Genomic DNA, 14,339 nt, shown 5'->3' on the forward strand with positions numbered 1-14,339 from the left:
TTTCTCGTATAGGCCTATTTTATATATATATATATATATATAGCCTAGCTTTATTGTGGTTTTTCTCCGCTGGCAGAAGCGCTGCAGGTGCGTGATGTGATATGATGACCATGTGAATCCTCATGTTCTGTTGTTTGCTGCTTTTTGCGCATGTAAAATTAATCCCCGGGAAACAAATGTTAGTATTTTTAACGGGTCACAGACACTTATCCTTTCTAATTTATTTCAATTCTAATTTTTCAAAGAATCTTGTCAGTTAAAGGTTAATAATCGGTTAACGAGTGTCGGTTGTTGGTTAAGAAAAATAACCAAAATGAACATCCCTACTTGCAACTTTCCTTTCATCCAGTATTTCCAGGTGGTGTGGTGTATTGATTAAAGCTTAAAGTTGGTAAGTGAAAGACTGCTGGTTCACGTGTGTGCTCCAAACGGTTGAACCGTGGTGCTTATTTGGGAAATTTGTGTTTGAATTTAGCTTGCAACTTTCCTTTTATCCAGTATTTTCAGGTGGTGTGGTGTAGTGGAGTGTAAATGGAAGGTTCCTGGTTCACATGTGTGCTCCAGATGATTGAACCATGGTGCTCATGTGGGAAATTTGTGTTTGAATTTAATTTAACCTGCAACATACCTTTTATCTATTATTTCCTAGTGGTGTGGTGTATATATAGTTCAGAGTGGGTAAACGGAAGGTTGCTGGTTCGCATGTGTGCTCCAGATATGTTTAACTGTGGTGCTTATGTGGGAAATTTGGGTTTGAATTCAGCCTGCAACTTACCTTTATCATTATTTCAAGAGTTCCAGAGTGTGGTGTTTTGGGTTATAAGATTTGGTAACTGGTAGGTTGCTGGTTCAAGCAATGATTTGAGCCATTGAGCACTTAGAAGCGTCTGTTTTCAGAGATATGCACCATATACTCAAAGGTATTTGCATACACACACTCACAGCCAACATAAACAGTCAGAGTGGACACTGATGATGTCCATGTCTCCGTAACATTCCTGCACAGAGTTACCACGCCCATTCTGTCTGTCAGGACGGTCTGTCATGCTATGAATCTGTTTGAGTAACAATTGATGGTGAAAGTTACTTATCTTTAGTAGTTTCTAACTTTTATTTCACTTAATTTCTAAGTTGTTTCTGAGTTATCACAGTGATGCTTGCCATAGCAAACTCTGTTCATACTTACAAAACTTAAAGTAAATTTAGATTGTGGATTGTGGATGTTCTCTTATTCACTGGTCTGAGGCTCTTGCGACTGGGATATGTGTCGGGACAGGTCATAAAGAGATCACACCCATCCTACTCTACGCTCAGTAACTCTCTTACATCATCGCATTGGTCCCGAGTGAAGCACTGCCTGAGGAAACATAACACTTAAAATTTCATTGAAGCAAAACGTACGCCAGAACATGGGAGGTGTGTCGATTTTGTAAACCATTGAGCTCTGTGCTCACACTGTCCTGTAGAGACATGCCTACTATATATGCATGTCCTAAGGCATGCTGGGACATTGGAGGTGGATTTACAACTCGAGATCTCTGTAATTCTCCAGTTCATGGACATCCACCATTGGGATTTGAACCAACAACCTTAAGTCTACTTAGATAAGCTTCGATACTACTATGCAAATGATGTTATACCACGATTTATGAAGTATACTTTCTACTTTCTTCTCATACAGGCAAAAGGTGGAACAGGACCTAAGCAACTCCAGGGAAAAAGCACGGTGAGACCGCCACAAGCAGCCAATCAGAATCAATCAACAAAGAAGCGTAAAAAAGGCACAAATAAGAGAGCACGGAGAGACAACATGAGAGTTAAGATGATGAAAGACCAGCAAAAAACCCAAACTAGTGAAGGTGGAAAGGATGGAAAGCCTTGATTTTGGAAAAATCAATTTTTTGTGTAATTACTGTATTCATTGTTTAAAAGCACTTACTACCCCTGATATTATGTACAATGACTTAAAACATATTTTGTATAACTTGTTAACATTTTGAAACATTCCTTACCATTAAAGAGCAGTTCATATGGTATTTTAAAGTGTCCTAATATTCTGTTGGAGTCCCCTACAACAGGTTTAAATGCAAAAACATTGTAATTATCTCAGAATATACATTTAATATTAGAGTCATTTGCCAATGATTTCGAAACGATTCATTCAAAGCAAGTTCGGAGCAAACCCCTCCCCTCCATAAGCCTACTCTTCTCTGATTGGTCAGCTGGCCAAGCCTGCTGTGATTGGCACAGAGAGGAGTCCTTGAGCAAGTTAGCGAGCGCTAGTAAAGTGACATGCACACAACTAAAAGTTCGAGTTGTATTTCTGTGGTATCCTTGAACACAGCGTCTTCTCAACATGACTAACGTGACTAACTGATGAAACAATATAGTTTGTAAACCAAAATATGTCTTCTGTAATGTTTGAAGAATGCCAGACAAAAGACGCTCTGTGTCTTAATTAATCGACACATTCTTAGGAAATAGTGGGTTCCGAGCGAATTATCAGAACTATTTCAGTAAGACTAATACCGTGCTTTACCTGGAAACCTAAACCTATCACATATTAGTACAAAAACTTGATATTTTGAGCACTCAATTGAAAATGTACACATAACGGATAGCTACGTTATAAACTGCGAAAGAGATATTTTTCAAAAACCCATATGACCTGCTCTTTAAGTAGCAAGCTTAAATTTTTTCCGCAGGAAATAAAAAAAATAAATTATTGTTTAATATAACATCTGTTATAATTATTTTGTTAGTGACACACATTCACATCTAATAAAATTATCTGTTTTATGAGAGAAAGATGTGGGTGTGTTGGAGTAGTTAGAGATCCACCTTATGTTCTAATTTGCGTACTATCAATACTAAATATAATGCAAGATTAGAATTAGTCCGTCTCTATAGAAGCCAATGTTTAAAACAGCCAAAGAACAACTTATTCCAGTGGATTTTGAACATGTGCTTTTGTGTGTGCTTTTCAGCCGATATTAAGTAAAAACTTTTGCACAATTGAAGAGGCGGAATGTGCCACGGTTTTTAGTTGTAGACCGTGCCAAGGAATGTTACGCAGAAGCTGCCACAGCAGTTTTAAAGATGTTTTAACCTAGAAGTGAAGGTAATGACATTAAAGGCAGTAAACTTAGTTAGAATCTAATGCTTACATACAGCGAGTGTTTAAAATGAAGAAATTGCACGTAAATAATAACGTTTTAAATGTTTAACATGAAGAAGAAGAGTTCAGTCAAATGAGTGGCTTAAAAACAGTTTTAGTCTACACAAGGCGGGTCGCACCTTGCGGCCATGTTGAGATCACATGACGAGCTGAATACTACGCACTTTTCCTCCAGTTGCTGAATAAATGAATCATGAGTTAATATACATCAGTACATAGGATTTTTCTGCAATGGCATTTAAACTTTCTGCTTTTGGGTCATGTTACATCCACACCAACAGGTGTCAGTATAAAATTCAAGATGACAGTTGTATCTACAAGTCAAACATAAAAATACTTTACACATTTTTAGAAACTCTAAGTAAACAACGAGCAAACTGATCAACTTCTCAGTTGTAGCATAGGACGCAATCTTGCTATATTTCTGAGATGTAAAAAGGATGCTTTAACAGCGCAAAATGATCAAATGTAAGACTGGCATCAACTCCAAGGTTCCTCATTTTACTTTTAATATCCAATACAGAACCATAAACAAAGTCAGAGAACCACCATTAAAGATTTGATGACTGGAACCGATAAGCACGACTTTAGTTTTACCGTTATTAAGGCAGAGGAAGTTATTAAGCTATTAAGGAAAGTTACTTACTCAATAGCTTAAGTTATCAAGGAAGTTATTAAACTAAGTGATTTTACGGAGTAATAAAAAAACGCTTTCACCTTGCTGGCAGGTGTGTTTAAAATAATCGTATCATATGCACAGTTGTTTAGCAGAGCATGAATCATAAATTCATGTGCTCTTGCCTAGAGTGTAATATTATGAACTGAAGCAAAGCCACCAGAGAACAACCTCTGCTCACGTCGTGGCCTGCATTGACCCGTTATTTAGCCTTTGGGTTAAAAATGGTGTTTTGGTATTTTTGTTCACCATACAGACTTGTTTGTAGATCTGAAAACATGCATTTGCTTCATGTTTCTTTCTTTCTTTAATAATAATAATATTGATTTTTAAATGATCATGTTGGTTACTTGTTGTGTTCAGTTGTGCAGTTGAGGTGGGATATGGTTAAGATTAGGGCCAGGTTTGGGGTGGTTTAAAGGTATACGTGTAGGGCAAATTGTGTAATTATAGATGTAACTACAGAAATGAATTACAGGAAGGTATTTTTAAATATAAGTACAATATAAAAACATGTATGTACACAAGTGCATTGTATCAAATATTAATTTAAATGTAAGTATGTAGTAGTTAAAGACACTTAAAGGGTTAGTTCACCCAAAAATGAAAATTCTGTCATTAATTACTCACCCTCATGTCGTTCTAAACCCGTAAGACCTTCGTTCATCTTCGGAACACAAATTAAGATATTTTTGATGCATTCTGACAGCTCTCTGACCCTCCCATAGACAGCAATGTAAGTAACACGATCAACGCACAGAAACGTAGCAAGGAGATCGGTAAAAATAATCCATGTGACATCAGGGGTTCAACCGCAATTTTACGAAGCTACGAGAATACTATTTGAGCGCAAAGAAAACAAAAATAACGACTTTATATTCAACAATTCGTCTCCTCCGCGTCACCCTAGCGCCATTTTGGAGAGTATCCACTGAACGCAAACAGCATATGTTGTTCTGTGTCAGCTGCGTCACGCGGATACGTTGTTTTTGTTCAAATCAAAGCGTTCTACGTACGATGAACTTACGGGTTTAGAATGACATAAGGGTGAGTAATTAATGACATCATTTTCATTTTTGGGTGAACTAACCCTTTAAATGCTAAATATTTAAAGTGTCCCTGAAGTATACTTGCAACAGTTCCACGTTAGCACAATCGAATATACTTCAGTATATCTTTAGTTGGTCTTCAGCACTACTTCCACACAATTAAAGTGCATTAAGTACAAAATTAGTTGTTTCCAATTTATCAGACTTTAATTATACCAGTTTAGTATACTAAAAGTACAGTTGCAGGGTATTTTTTATTAAGCACATAAATATCTAAATGTATTTGCAGTCTACTTAGCATGAAATAAATATTTATTTTTCACGTTTTCTTTAATTTTTAGTTTTCATTTTGTTTTTAGTCAGTTTTTAACATTTTAGTTAATATGTTTTTATTTCATTTTTAGGTTCAGTATTTTACTACTTCAGTGTAAGGGAAAATTTGTCATTTTCATTGAAGTTTTTAAGTTTAAGTTATATTTAAAAATTCCACAGAAGAAAGTTTTACAAGTTTAAAATGTTCATTTTGATTTTTGAGTGATCGATCCCTTTAAAGCAGCACTATGTAACTTTTGGCGCTCTAGCGGTTAATAAACAGAACTGCACACATCCCGCGGAAGAACACTCCAACCGGAACTACTTCTCTAAGTTTATGTCTATGGCGATTCACGCAGGTATGTGTTACTCCGCAGCGGTGACGACCCGACCAGGCTACAATAGTCCAAATATAAGTACTTATCAGTGTACCGTAGTGATTCGGAATAAGGATAAAAACGCGGTTTGGAAGATGAATTCATGATGTACTCGCTCATTATATACATTTTGCGAATTTTGAACACAGAAAAAGTTACATAGTGCTGCTTTAAGACTCTAAGATTAGTTCGAAGTCACTACTTAACAAATGGTTCACTACCACATACTTAATTTCCCTTCTGAAACCACAGCCACAGTTTCCAACTTCCTTTCATACTCTGAGGTTTAAAAATGCCCATAGTGAAGCTCCGCCCCTCGATGCAGTGATGATGATGATGATGATGATGCAGAGTGAGTGGGCGTGTCCTAGAGGGGTGGAGCCCACCTTCAGGACGGGACCTCCAGCTCAATGGGCAGGGAGAGGAGCGTCCTGGACCGCCTCTGCTATTTAAGCACCACACCCATCACACACTCCTTCTTCTGCACAGCATCTGAGACCTACTGATCACTCGAGGTAAGCTCAAAACCTTCTCCTTCAGCTGTTAAACCTCTGTTTTAAGGCACTTTATTAAAATAAATCAACATTTATAAAGCAAATGAATGTCCTCTTTGAACTTTGAATGTTTTGCGATACAATATATTGTATGAAACTAAACTCCTTTTCTTGTAACATTAGCCATTTTACATGCAAATCAACAGACTTCTCAAGAAAGGCACTTTTTAAACTCTTTAAACCCATAAGGTTGTGAGAAAGGACTGAGACATGGATGGATCTGTCTCGCATGCTGTAAGAAATTTTCCCAGCATGCTCTCTCATGGGTGTGTCTGTTTGCTTAGGTTTTACCAGATGCTGGGTTTTTAAACGACTGTTTACTGGTCCTGTTTTGGACTAATTTCTTAGCAACGGCAACACATCATACGTAATGTCTATGTAATAATTTTTTCGCAAAATGCAGCATTTTAGAGGGAAAACTAGCATGATTTACAAGCATTTGGGCGTTTTTTTTTTTGCATTGGAAGTTAATGATTTGAATGGAAGTGAACAGTAGCAGTAAACTGACCAGAAATGACTTTTTTTGCAGTATCTCTTTCATCTCGCCGTCTATTTTTTTAAAATTATTTTAGCTTTGTTTCATGACTCATTATGTGAAGGATGAGGTGACAGTTTTTCTAAACTGAAGATGGGCAATAGAGTGCTGTTCTCTGAACTGACATGCCCTCTGCAGTTCCGCTTTACATAACTCTGGAGCATGTGACGGACGCTCAGAGTCTCCTCTGAAAGCTGAGAGTGCTCTCGGTGCACTTTAGGCTGCAGAAAACCGATGTAAATCAGATGGTCGTTCAATTTGCTGCATGATGGTCATCAGACACATAAAGCAAAATATCATGGAAATCAATAGGTGTGGCTGCTCTCCACAGGAAGTCCAGGATGGCGATGGTACAGGAGTTCTTAGGGCAGCTCACTCTGCAGCTGGGTGGAGTAAGTTTTCATACTAAACGTATTATCTGTATTGAAGATGAACATAATACACTTAACTGAAAACAACAATACAATTGCAGAGACAAATAAATAAACAAACTTATTGTTATTCTGTCAGTATTTATATAAATGATATTATCTATTATTTATAAATTATATATATAAACATATATATATATCAAAACAATAAAAAATTACAGAAATGTTTATGGAAGAAATCAATAAAAATGTATATTTTGAAAAAAATGATAGATAGATTGTAAAAATGTAATATAAATGTATATAAAAAATCAATAAAAAATACTATTATATTAAAACTTTGTAAATCATTAAAAAATAATGCAAATCAAAACTAATTAAAAATCACAAAAATGTTACAATCGATCATATATTAAAACTAAATAAATACAAATTCAAAACGCATTAAAATTATACAAATGTTTATGACAGAAAGCAACAAAAACGAATAGAATGATTTTTGATATATAAAAATAATTTATATAAATGTATTTAAAATTAAATCAGTCAAACTATATTAAAACAATATAAATCAAAAGTTATATTTTTATAAATGAATATGAAAATTATAATATATAAATTTATTTAAAATTAAATCAATCAAACTATATTAAAACAATATAAATCAAAAGTTATATTTTTATAAATGAATATGAAAATTATAATATATAAATTTATATAAATGAATATGAAGAGAAACGAGTCAACTAATATTGTATATTGAGAAAAAAATTAGATAAATGTTTAAGAAATATTTTATACAAATGCATATATAAATAAATGAATAATGTATACATATAAATAAAAATGAATGATGTGTATATAATGTACATTTTAAATAAATATATGTATATATATATATATATATATAATAATGAATGCATCATCACATTGTTCCTCTCTCTAGGGGGAGCCCACATACCCTACTGTGGTGCCAGAGCTGAACTTTGATCCAGATAAGGATGCTGCCAGAATCGAGACCGCTATCAAAACTAAAGGTAAGAGAGCAGAAGCGCTGGAACATGATGAGCTCATGAGATCGGCCAGATGTATCTGTGGCGTCTTGTTTAAACCTGTAATCTGATGATGGTTATGAGCTATTAAACAACAATAGGCATTCATGTTTGGTTGTGGGCTCTGACCCGGCCCTTGTCTTTGTGTGCTGTGCTGTGCTCATAATGAAGTGAAAGCGGTCCAGAACGGGCAGCAGTGGTAGAAGTGAGTCATCATCCTGTCTGGAAGAGATTGAACCGCATGTGGAACATTTTCAGGCCAACGCCTGATTGCAGCACATTTCCTCCCCCTCAGTGATTCTGCTTTAGAAACTATCAGCTAACATTGGCAAAGGAAATATTGCATACATGAATGATGCTTTTGGAAGATTCAACCTTTTTAACTTACCAAACTGTACAAAAATATCCAGGAAGAAAATGGCATGATGTCTAAGAATTTGTGATTTTTCTAACAGTTGTTTTGTTTTTTAAAAAATTACCTTATGACCTTAGCAATTTGTTTCTTTATGAAATTTTTTGTAAAATGTGAAAATTTTAGCATACATAAAGAGTAATATGTAGAGGGCCCTACATTTGGATTTAGATTTGTTTTTTTTATATTTATTTATTTATTTATTTATTACATTATATTGTCAGAAATTTGTGAAATTATTGTGAAATAATGTAAAAGAAAAAGAAAAAAATCGTGTCATTTTACATTAACATTTTTTTATTTTAAGGGCAAAATATATTAAATATTTGATTAAATAAAACTAATACAAATATTTTATACAAATGTATATAAAAATCAATCAATCAAAGATTATATTAAAATATTTTTGATATATAGATATAAAATCTAATATAAATATTGATAGATATTAAAATCATAAATCTGTCAAATACACCCACACACACACACACACACACACACATTAGATTCAAACCTATTAAAAAACTACATAAAATATTATTTAAATGTACTAAGAAACATCAAAAATAATATCAAACTATATAAAAACATTTTAGACCAATAGATCATTTAAAAAAAAAAAGTATGTACTTAATTCACTAAACATGGCATGTTTAAAGTAAAAAGTAAAGTGACATTTTGATTTAATAAACACATAAGCAAATAAATATAACATTATTTGTTTTAGGGGTGGATGAGCAAACCATAATTGATGTCCTCACCAAACGTACATATAACCAACGGCGAGAAATCGCCTTCGCTTTTGAGAGGAGGGCCAAGAAGGTCAGTATGTATATTATGTGCTTCTGTATTAACGTCTCCTTGTGCATTTTTTGTAATAACACTCCTTCATCTCACTTTCAGGATATGATCTCAGCCCTGAAGGGGGCGCTGTCTGGCTCTCTGGAAACAGTCATCCTGGGCCTCATGAAGAGCACTGCCCAGTACGACGCCTCCGAAATCAAAGCCTCCATCAAGGTGAACTAAATATCAATGACTTTTAATCGAATTTTTATTGCGTAGATCAAATGGGAGTGAAATCTAGATGGTCAGAAACATAATGTCTGTGTGTCTGCAGGGTCTGGGAACAGATGAAGAGTCTCTGATTGAGATCGTCTGCTCTCGAAGCAATGCTGAGTTCATGGAGATCAAGAAAGTCTACAAGGAATGTGAGTATGGGAGTATTTAAGTGCACTTATTAGGAGCATGAGGCCGTGATGTAAGCTGTGAGTCTCGTTGCAGTGTTCAAGAAGGACCTGGAGAAGGATGTGTCTGGAGATACTTCAGGAGACTTGGCTAAACTCCTGCTGGCTTTGGTTGAGGTGGGGCACCTGTCTTATGTGTGCTTTAACTAATATGTGTCTGAATTAAGATCCCGAGGATTTGTGTTTAACGTAATATTTGTCACTTCTCAAACCGTGATGGACACACGACCGCGTTCCACATCAGGCCAGGAGAGCCGAGCCCAGCTCCGTCGTTGACTACCCGAAAATCGATGAAGATGCCAGAGTGAGTTCTTGTGGTTTATCTCTCAGCATTTCATTGAAACATTAATGAATCAATATCTGAATGTAACATTTAGAAATCGAGCCTTTGTTAGAGCAACAGTGTTTAAAAAAACTCTAATCCTAAATATTAAACTTCAGTTAATAAACTTTATTATATATTTAATTATAATTAAATTATTAAAAAAACTAATATATATTCATTCATTTTTATATAATTACATAAAACTACATGCATACTACATAAAACATTCTAAATGTAATTTATACTATTTATTTACTTATTAAAATTTGTTTAAAAAAATATAAAATACACACACACATACACATACATACATGTAATGATATATTATTAATTTATTATATATTATTTATTTATTAAGTGCAAGATTTATAAATTATATATTTATAACAATTACATATTATTTATATATGTATTTGCATTAAGTATATATTAAACTTTAAAAAATATTTATATACATTTATTCATATAAAGTTTAAATAAATTATATATTTATTGAAATATATTTTATACACTAATTATTTACATTTACTTTATTTTTTTAAATATTCACTTTTATTCAGTTATATTCAAATACTCAATTATACTTACAAAAAACGAACCTATTTAGATACATTTAATTATACACAATGCATATACATTTTATATTTATTAAAAATATTATTATTCATATATGATTTATTTGCATTAAGTAAATATTAAACTTTAAAAAAAAATATATATATATATATACACACACATTTATTCATATATAATATAGAAATTATATATAGAAATTGTATATTATTTCTATTTAGTTACACTTACTTGATTTAAATATTAATAATTAAATATAAATTACTTTTAAAAATATTTCTAATATAAACTTTTTTTTAACTATTTATATACATTTATTTACTTATATATAATAAATTGTAAAGAAATTACTTCTTTATAGAAATGATTTATTCATATTCTATTTATTTACAATATTTCAATATTTTAAATCTGCTGTGCAGGCCCTGTATGAGGCTGGAGTCAAACGAAAAGGCACTGATGTGAAGTGCTGGATCTCCATCATGTCCGAGAGAAGCGTTCCTCACCTCCAGAAAGGTTTGTGAACCTTTTAACCCTTCCTTCCATCTCATAAGATAACAGCACACATATTATTAATGTGATTTAGTGTTTTTCTTTTGTAGTGTTTGAGAGATACAAGAGCTACAGCCCCTATGACATGCAGGAGAGCATCCGCAAAGAGGTGAAGGGAGATCTGGAGAAGTCCTTCCTTACCCTGGGTGAGACTTTTCTTTGAAGACCCCATGAAACTCAACTTTCCTTCCAGTGTTGATGTATATCCTGTTGAAACAGGAAGTTAGAATAGGATATGGCGAAGTGCTAGTCTGTTTTTGTATAGCTAGCCATTAGCCTTTCCCTTACAAAAATTACCCATGGTTTTATTATAGGCTACTAAAAGTGTAATAACTATGTTTTTGTTTTTGGCGTATTGATTACCGTTTGTATAACCACAGTTTTACTACAAATACCATGGTTAAACTATGGTTAGTGTAGCAAAACCATGGTCAGTTTGTGGTTACCATGGTTTAACTATAGTATACCATGTTTTTTTTTTGTTTTATTTGTAGTAAAACCATGGTTAATTTTCGTAAGGGTTAACCTTGGACCTAGACATCAGGCGAAAACAAAGACCATACTTAAAAAAATCTATACATTTTAATAAATTAATGCTGGAATAGGATATACATTATAAGTGTTAGTGAAAGCCAAAAACACAACAAAAGACTGATTAGCAAGTTTCTAATGCTTGTCAGAGGAAGATGGTATTTATCAAATTTGGATGAGGGACTTTCTTACACTCAATCATTAATATGTTGGTCAGCTTTGCTGAAAGAGATCTATAAATTTTAAGTTTGTCAGCCCATGTTAGCAAATATGTTATATATTAAAAGTCATTGGGATCAGTACTTTTTTTTTAAAATGTGTTTGAAAGAAATCACTTCTGCTCACCAAGGCAGCATTTATTTGATAAAAAATGCATCAAATTTGTGAGATATCATTTCGATTTAAAATCACCGTTTTCTATTTGAATATGTTTTAAAATGTAATTTATTCCTGCGATGCAAAGCTAAATTTTCAGCATCATTACTCCAGTCTTCGCTCTTAAAAATAAAGGTGCTTCACGAAGAAGCATAGAAGAACCTTTTGGTTCCATAAAGAACCTTTAACATCTGAAGAACCTCTCTCTGTTTCACAGAAGGTTCTTTGAAGGTTCTTCAGATTATAAAAAGGTAAGAAAGAGATGGTTCTTTAAAGAACCTTTGACTGAATGCTTCTTTGTGGAACCAAAAATGGTTCATCTTCGGCATCGCTGTGAAGAACATTTTAAGCACCTTTATTTTTAGTGTTCGATGTCACATGATCCTTCAAAAACACGCAGATTTGCTGCTCAAGAAACATTTCTCATTAATATCTATGGTGAAAACAGTTGTGCTGCTTCATATTTTTGTGGAAACTGTTTTTTTGTTTTTATTTAATGAATGAGAAAGTTCAAAAGAACAGCATTTATTTAAAATAGAAATCATTTGTCATTTTAGAAATGTCTTTACAGTCACTTTTGTTCAAGTTCAAGGAAAAATTGTTGAACATTTGTGTGCAGACTTGGACTGAAAGCCACTAAAGTCCTTAGAAAATGCTTTAACCCTCATTTTAACCATCAAATCCAATGTTTTTACGTGAGAAAGCTACTATTAACTCAGCAGCCGAATCTAATCTCCACATCTTCTCTTCCTCAGTTCAGTGCTTTGAAAACAAACAGCTGTATTTCGCCAACAGACTGCAAGACGCCATGAAGGTAAAAGACGTTTCATCTACGAACACTTTTTATTCTTTCATGGGCTTGGAAGAAAATATGAAAAGGATCTGTAATGTATCTGCGGATGCTTCAGATGTCTTGCAGTGGAATTGCATCAGGCGGTTGCGCTTCTCTTTTAACGTTGCGCGGTTGTGTCTTTTAGAGCAAAGGAGCGAAGGAAAAGGTGCTGACCCGGATCATGGTGTCCCGATGCGAGGTGGACCTCAAGAAGATCAGACAAGAGTTCAAGGCCCATCACGGGAAGTCTCTGTACCAGACCATTGCTGTACGTTCCTCTAATATTACTGTATGCCAATGTGTACAACTGATCCTACATATGTATTGATTTATATCTGTGTTTAATTTACTCAGGAGCACACAAAGGGAGACTACCAGAGGGCCCTGTTGAGCCTGTGCGGTGGAGACGATTAAGACCACGAGAAGGACTCGAGCTCTGCGCAGCTCCGGACATAGATCTCCTGTGCCTGGCCTTGAATATAGTCCCTACCCTGCTGCAGCTTTAGAGACAGGCATCCTGTACACACGCACTCGCTTAGACTGGAAACAACCACGTGCTTTCCATTAAGAAGGATCGCAAAATGAACAGAGTAAGAGCTAAATGTGCCAAGGTTTCATGGCCCTTTAGAGACAGAATCTGTCCAAAAAAAAGTGAATCTGCAATGATATTGGTGCCTTTCTGGAGTGCATGCACAAAGAACATATACACTTGTAATTTTACCTCTTTTCTATACTACGAAATAAAACAAAATAAACCATTCATCTCTGCTTCATTTTTTTATTCTTTGTCTTTCTTTCTTTCTGTGAAAAGCTTCTAACAACTCAATATTGGTCGTTTTTTTGCATTTAAATGATATTTAGATACAAAGACCTCAAAACTTATTTGGTCACTTAAACCACATTTAACATTTATAATATTGCGTGCTTTATCATTTAAAATGTCTTTTTGTATTGCTTAAAATATGTTTGAAATGACTAGAAATGACTAAAATGCTAAAATGACTAGAAATTACTAAATTCAAAGAAATTACTTTTAAAAGTCTTTAAAGATGAATTAAAAACAATGCAGGTTGATCGTATTACAAAAAAATAGTTCTAGCTGTTGTATGAATAAAAAAAATTTCAAATATGTAATGTGTATACATATATATATATATACATATATAGTGAAAACTGAAATTATGTAAATAAGTATAAGATAGAAAATAAATGAGTGTGTTTTTAAATGTTGCATGTTTGCACTCATTTAATTAAAAATATAATATTAAAAATGTATTTGATTATATTTGATCTAATAGAATAACATTCACAATCTTTAGTCCAATATTTTTGTGAAAAACACTATACAAATTAAAGTTATTTATTAATCATTTAAATTATTAGTTCATTTA

General features: G+C 33.6%; 2 protein-coding genes across 3 annotated transcripts in view; both read left to right on the forward strand.

Moving 5' to 3' along the window:
• LOC107724173 (little elongation complex subunit 2-like) overlaps window positions 1-2,036 on the forward strand; it is a 15,808-nt gene extending 13,772 nt beyond the window's left edge. For both annotated transcript variants that reach the window (XM_016532980.1, XM_016532981.1), the window contains exon 15: window positions 1,682-2,036. In XM_016532980.1, the coding sequence (XP_016388466.1) occupies window positions 1,682-1,882 (201 nt within the window). In that variant the 3' untranslated portion in view covers window positions 1,883-2,036. The remainder of the gene's footprint in view (window positions 1-1,681) is intronic.
• A 3,979-nt stretch (window positions 2,037-6,015) lies between these two features.
• On the forward strand, window positions 6,016-13,708 carry LOC107724175 (annexin A2-like). Its single transcript, XM_016532984.1, has 13 exons — window positions 6,016-6,107; window positions 7,013-7,073; window positions 7,999-8,089; window positions 9,244-9,338; window positions 9,420-9,533; window positions 9,634-9,724; window positions 9,798-9,877; window positions 10,005-10,064; window positions 11,081-11,174; window positions 11,261-11,356; window positions 12,872-12,930; window positions 13,094-13,216; window positions 13,303-13,708. Exons 2-13 carry the CDS (start codon window positions 7,023-7,025, stop codon window positions 13,360-13,362), a joined length of 1,014 nt encoding a protein of 337 aa, XP_016388470.1. The 5' UTR covers window positions 6,016-6,107; window positions 7,013-7,022; the 3' UTR covers window positions 13,363-13,708.
• Window positions 13,709-14,339: the final 631 nt, after the last annotated feature.

The sequence above is a fragment of the Sinocyclocheilus rhinocerous genome, unplaced genomic scaffold (assembly GCF_001515625.1).
Source record: "Sinocyclocheilus rhinocerous isolate Xijiao unplaced genomic scaffold, SAMN03320098_v1.1 scaffold1116, whole genome shotgun sequence".
NCBI lineage: Eukaryota > Metazoa > Chordata > Actinopteri > Cypriniformes > Cyprinidae > Sinocyclocheilus > Sinocyclocheilus rhinocerous.

Excerpts from the sequence above, each read along its gene's own strand:
- LOC107724175 (XM_016532984.1), top strand. The coding sequence starts at position 7,023 with ATGGCGATGGTACAGGAGTTCTTAGGGCAGCTCACTCTGCAGCTGGGT. Across the intron at positions 7,074-7,998 it reads TCACTCTGCAGCTGGGTGGA|GGGGAGCCCACATACCCTAC; the intron begins GTAAGTTTTCAT and ends TCCTCTCTCTAG. Across the intron at positions 9,725-9,797 it reads CAAGAAAGTCTACAAGGAAT|TGTTCAAGAAGGACCTGGAG; the intron begins GTGAGTATGGGA and ends GTCTCGTTGCAG.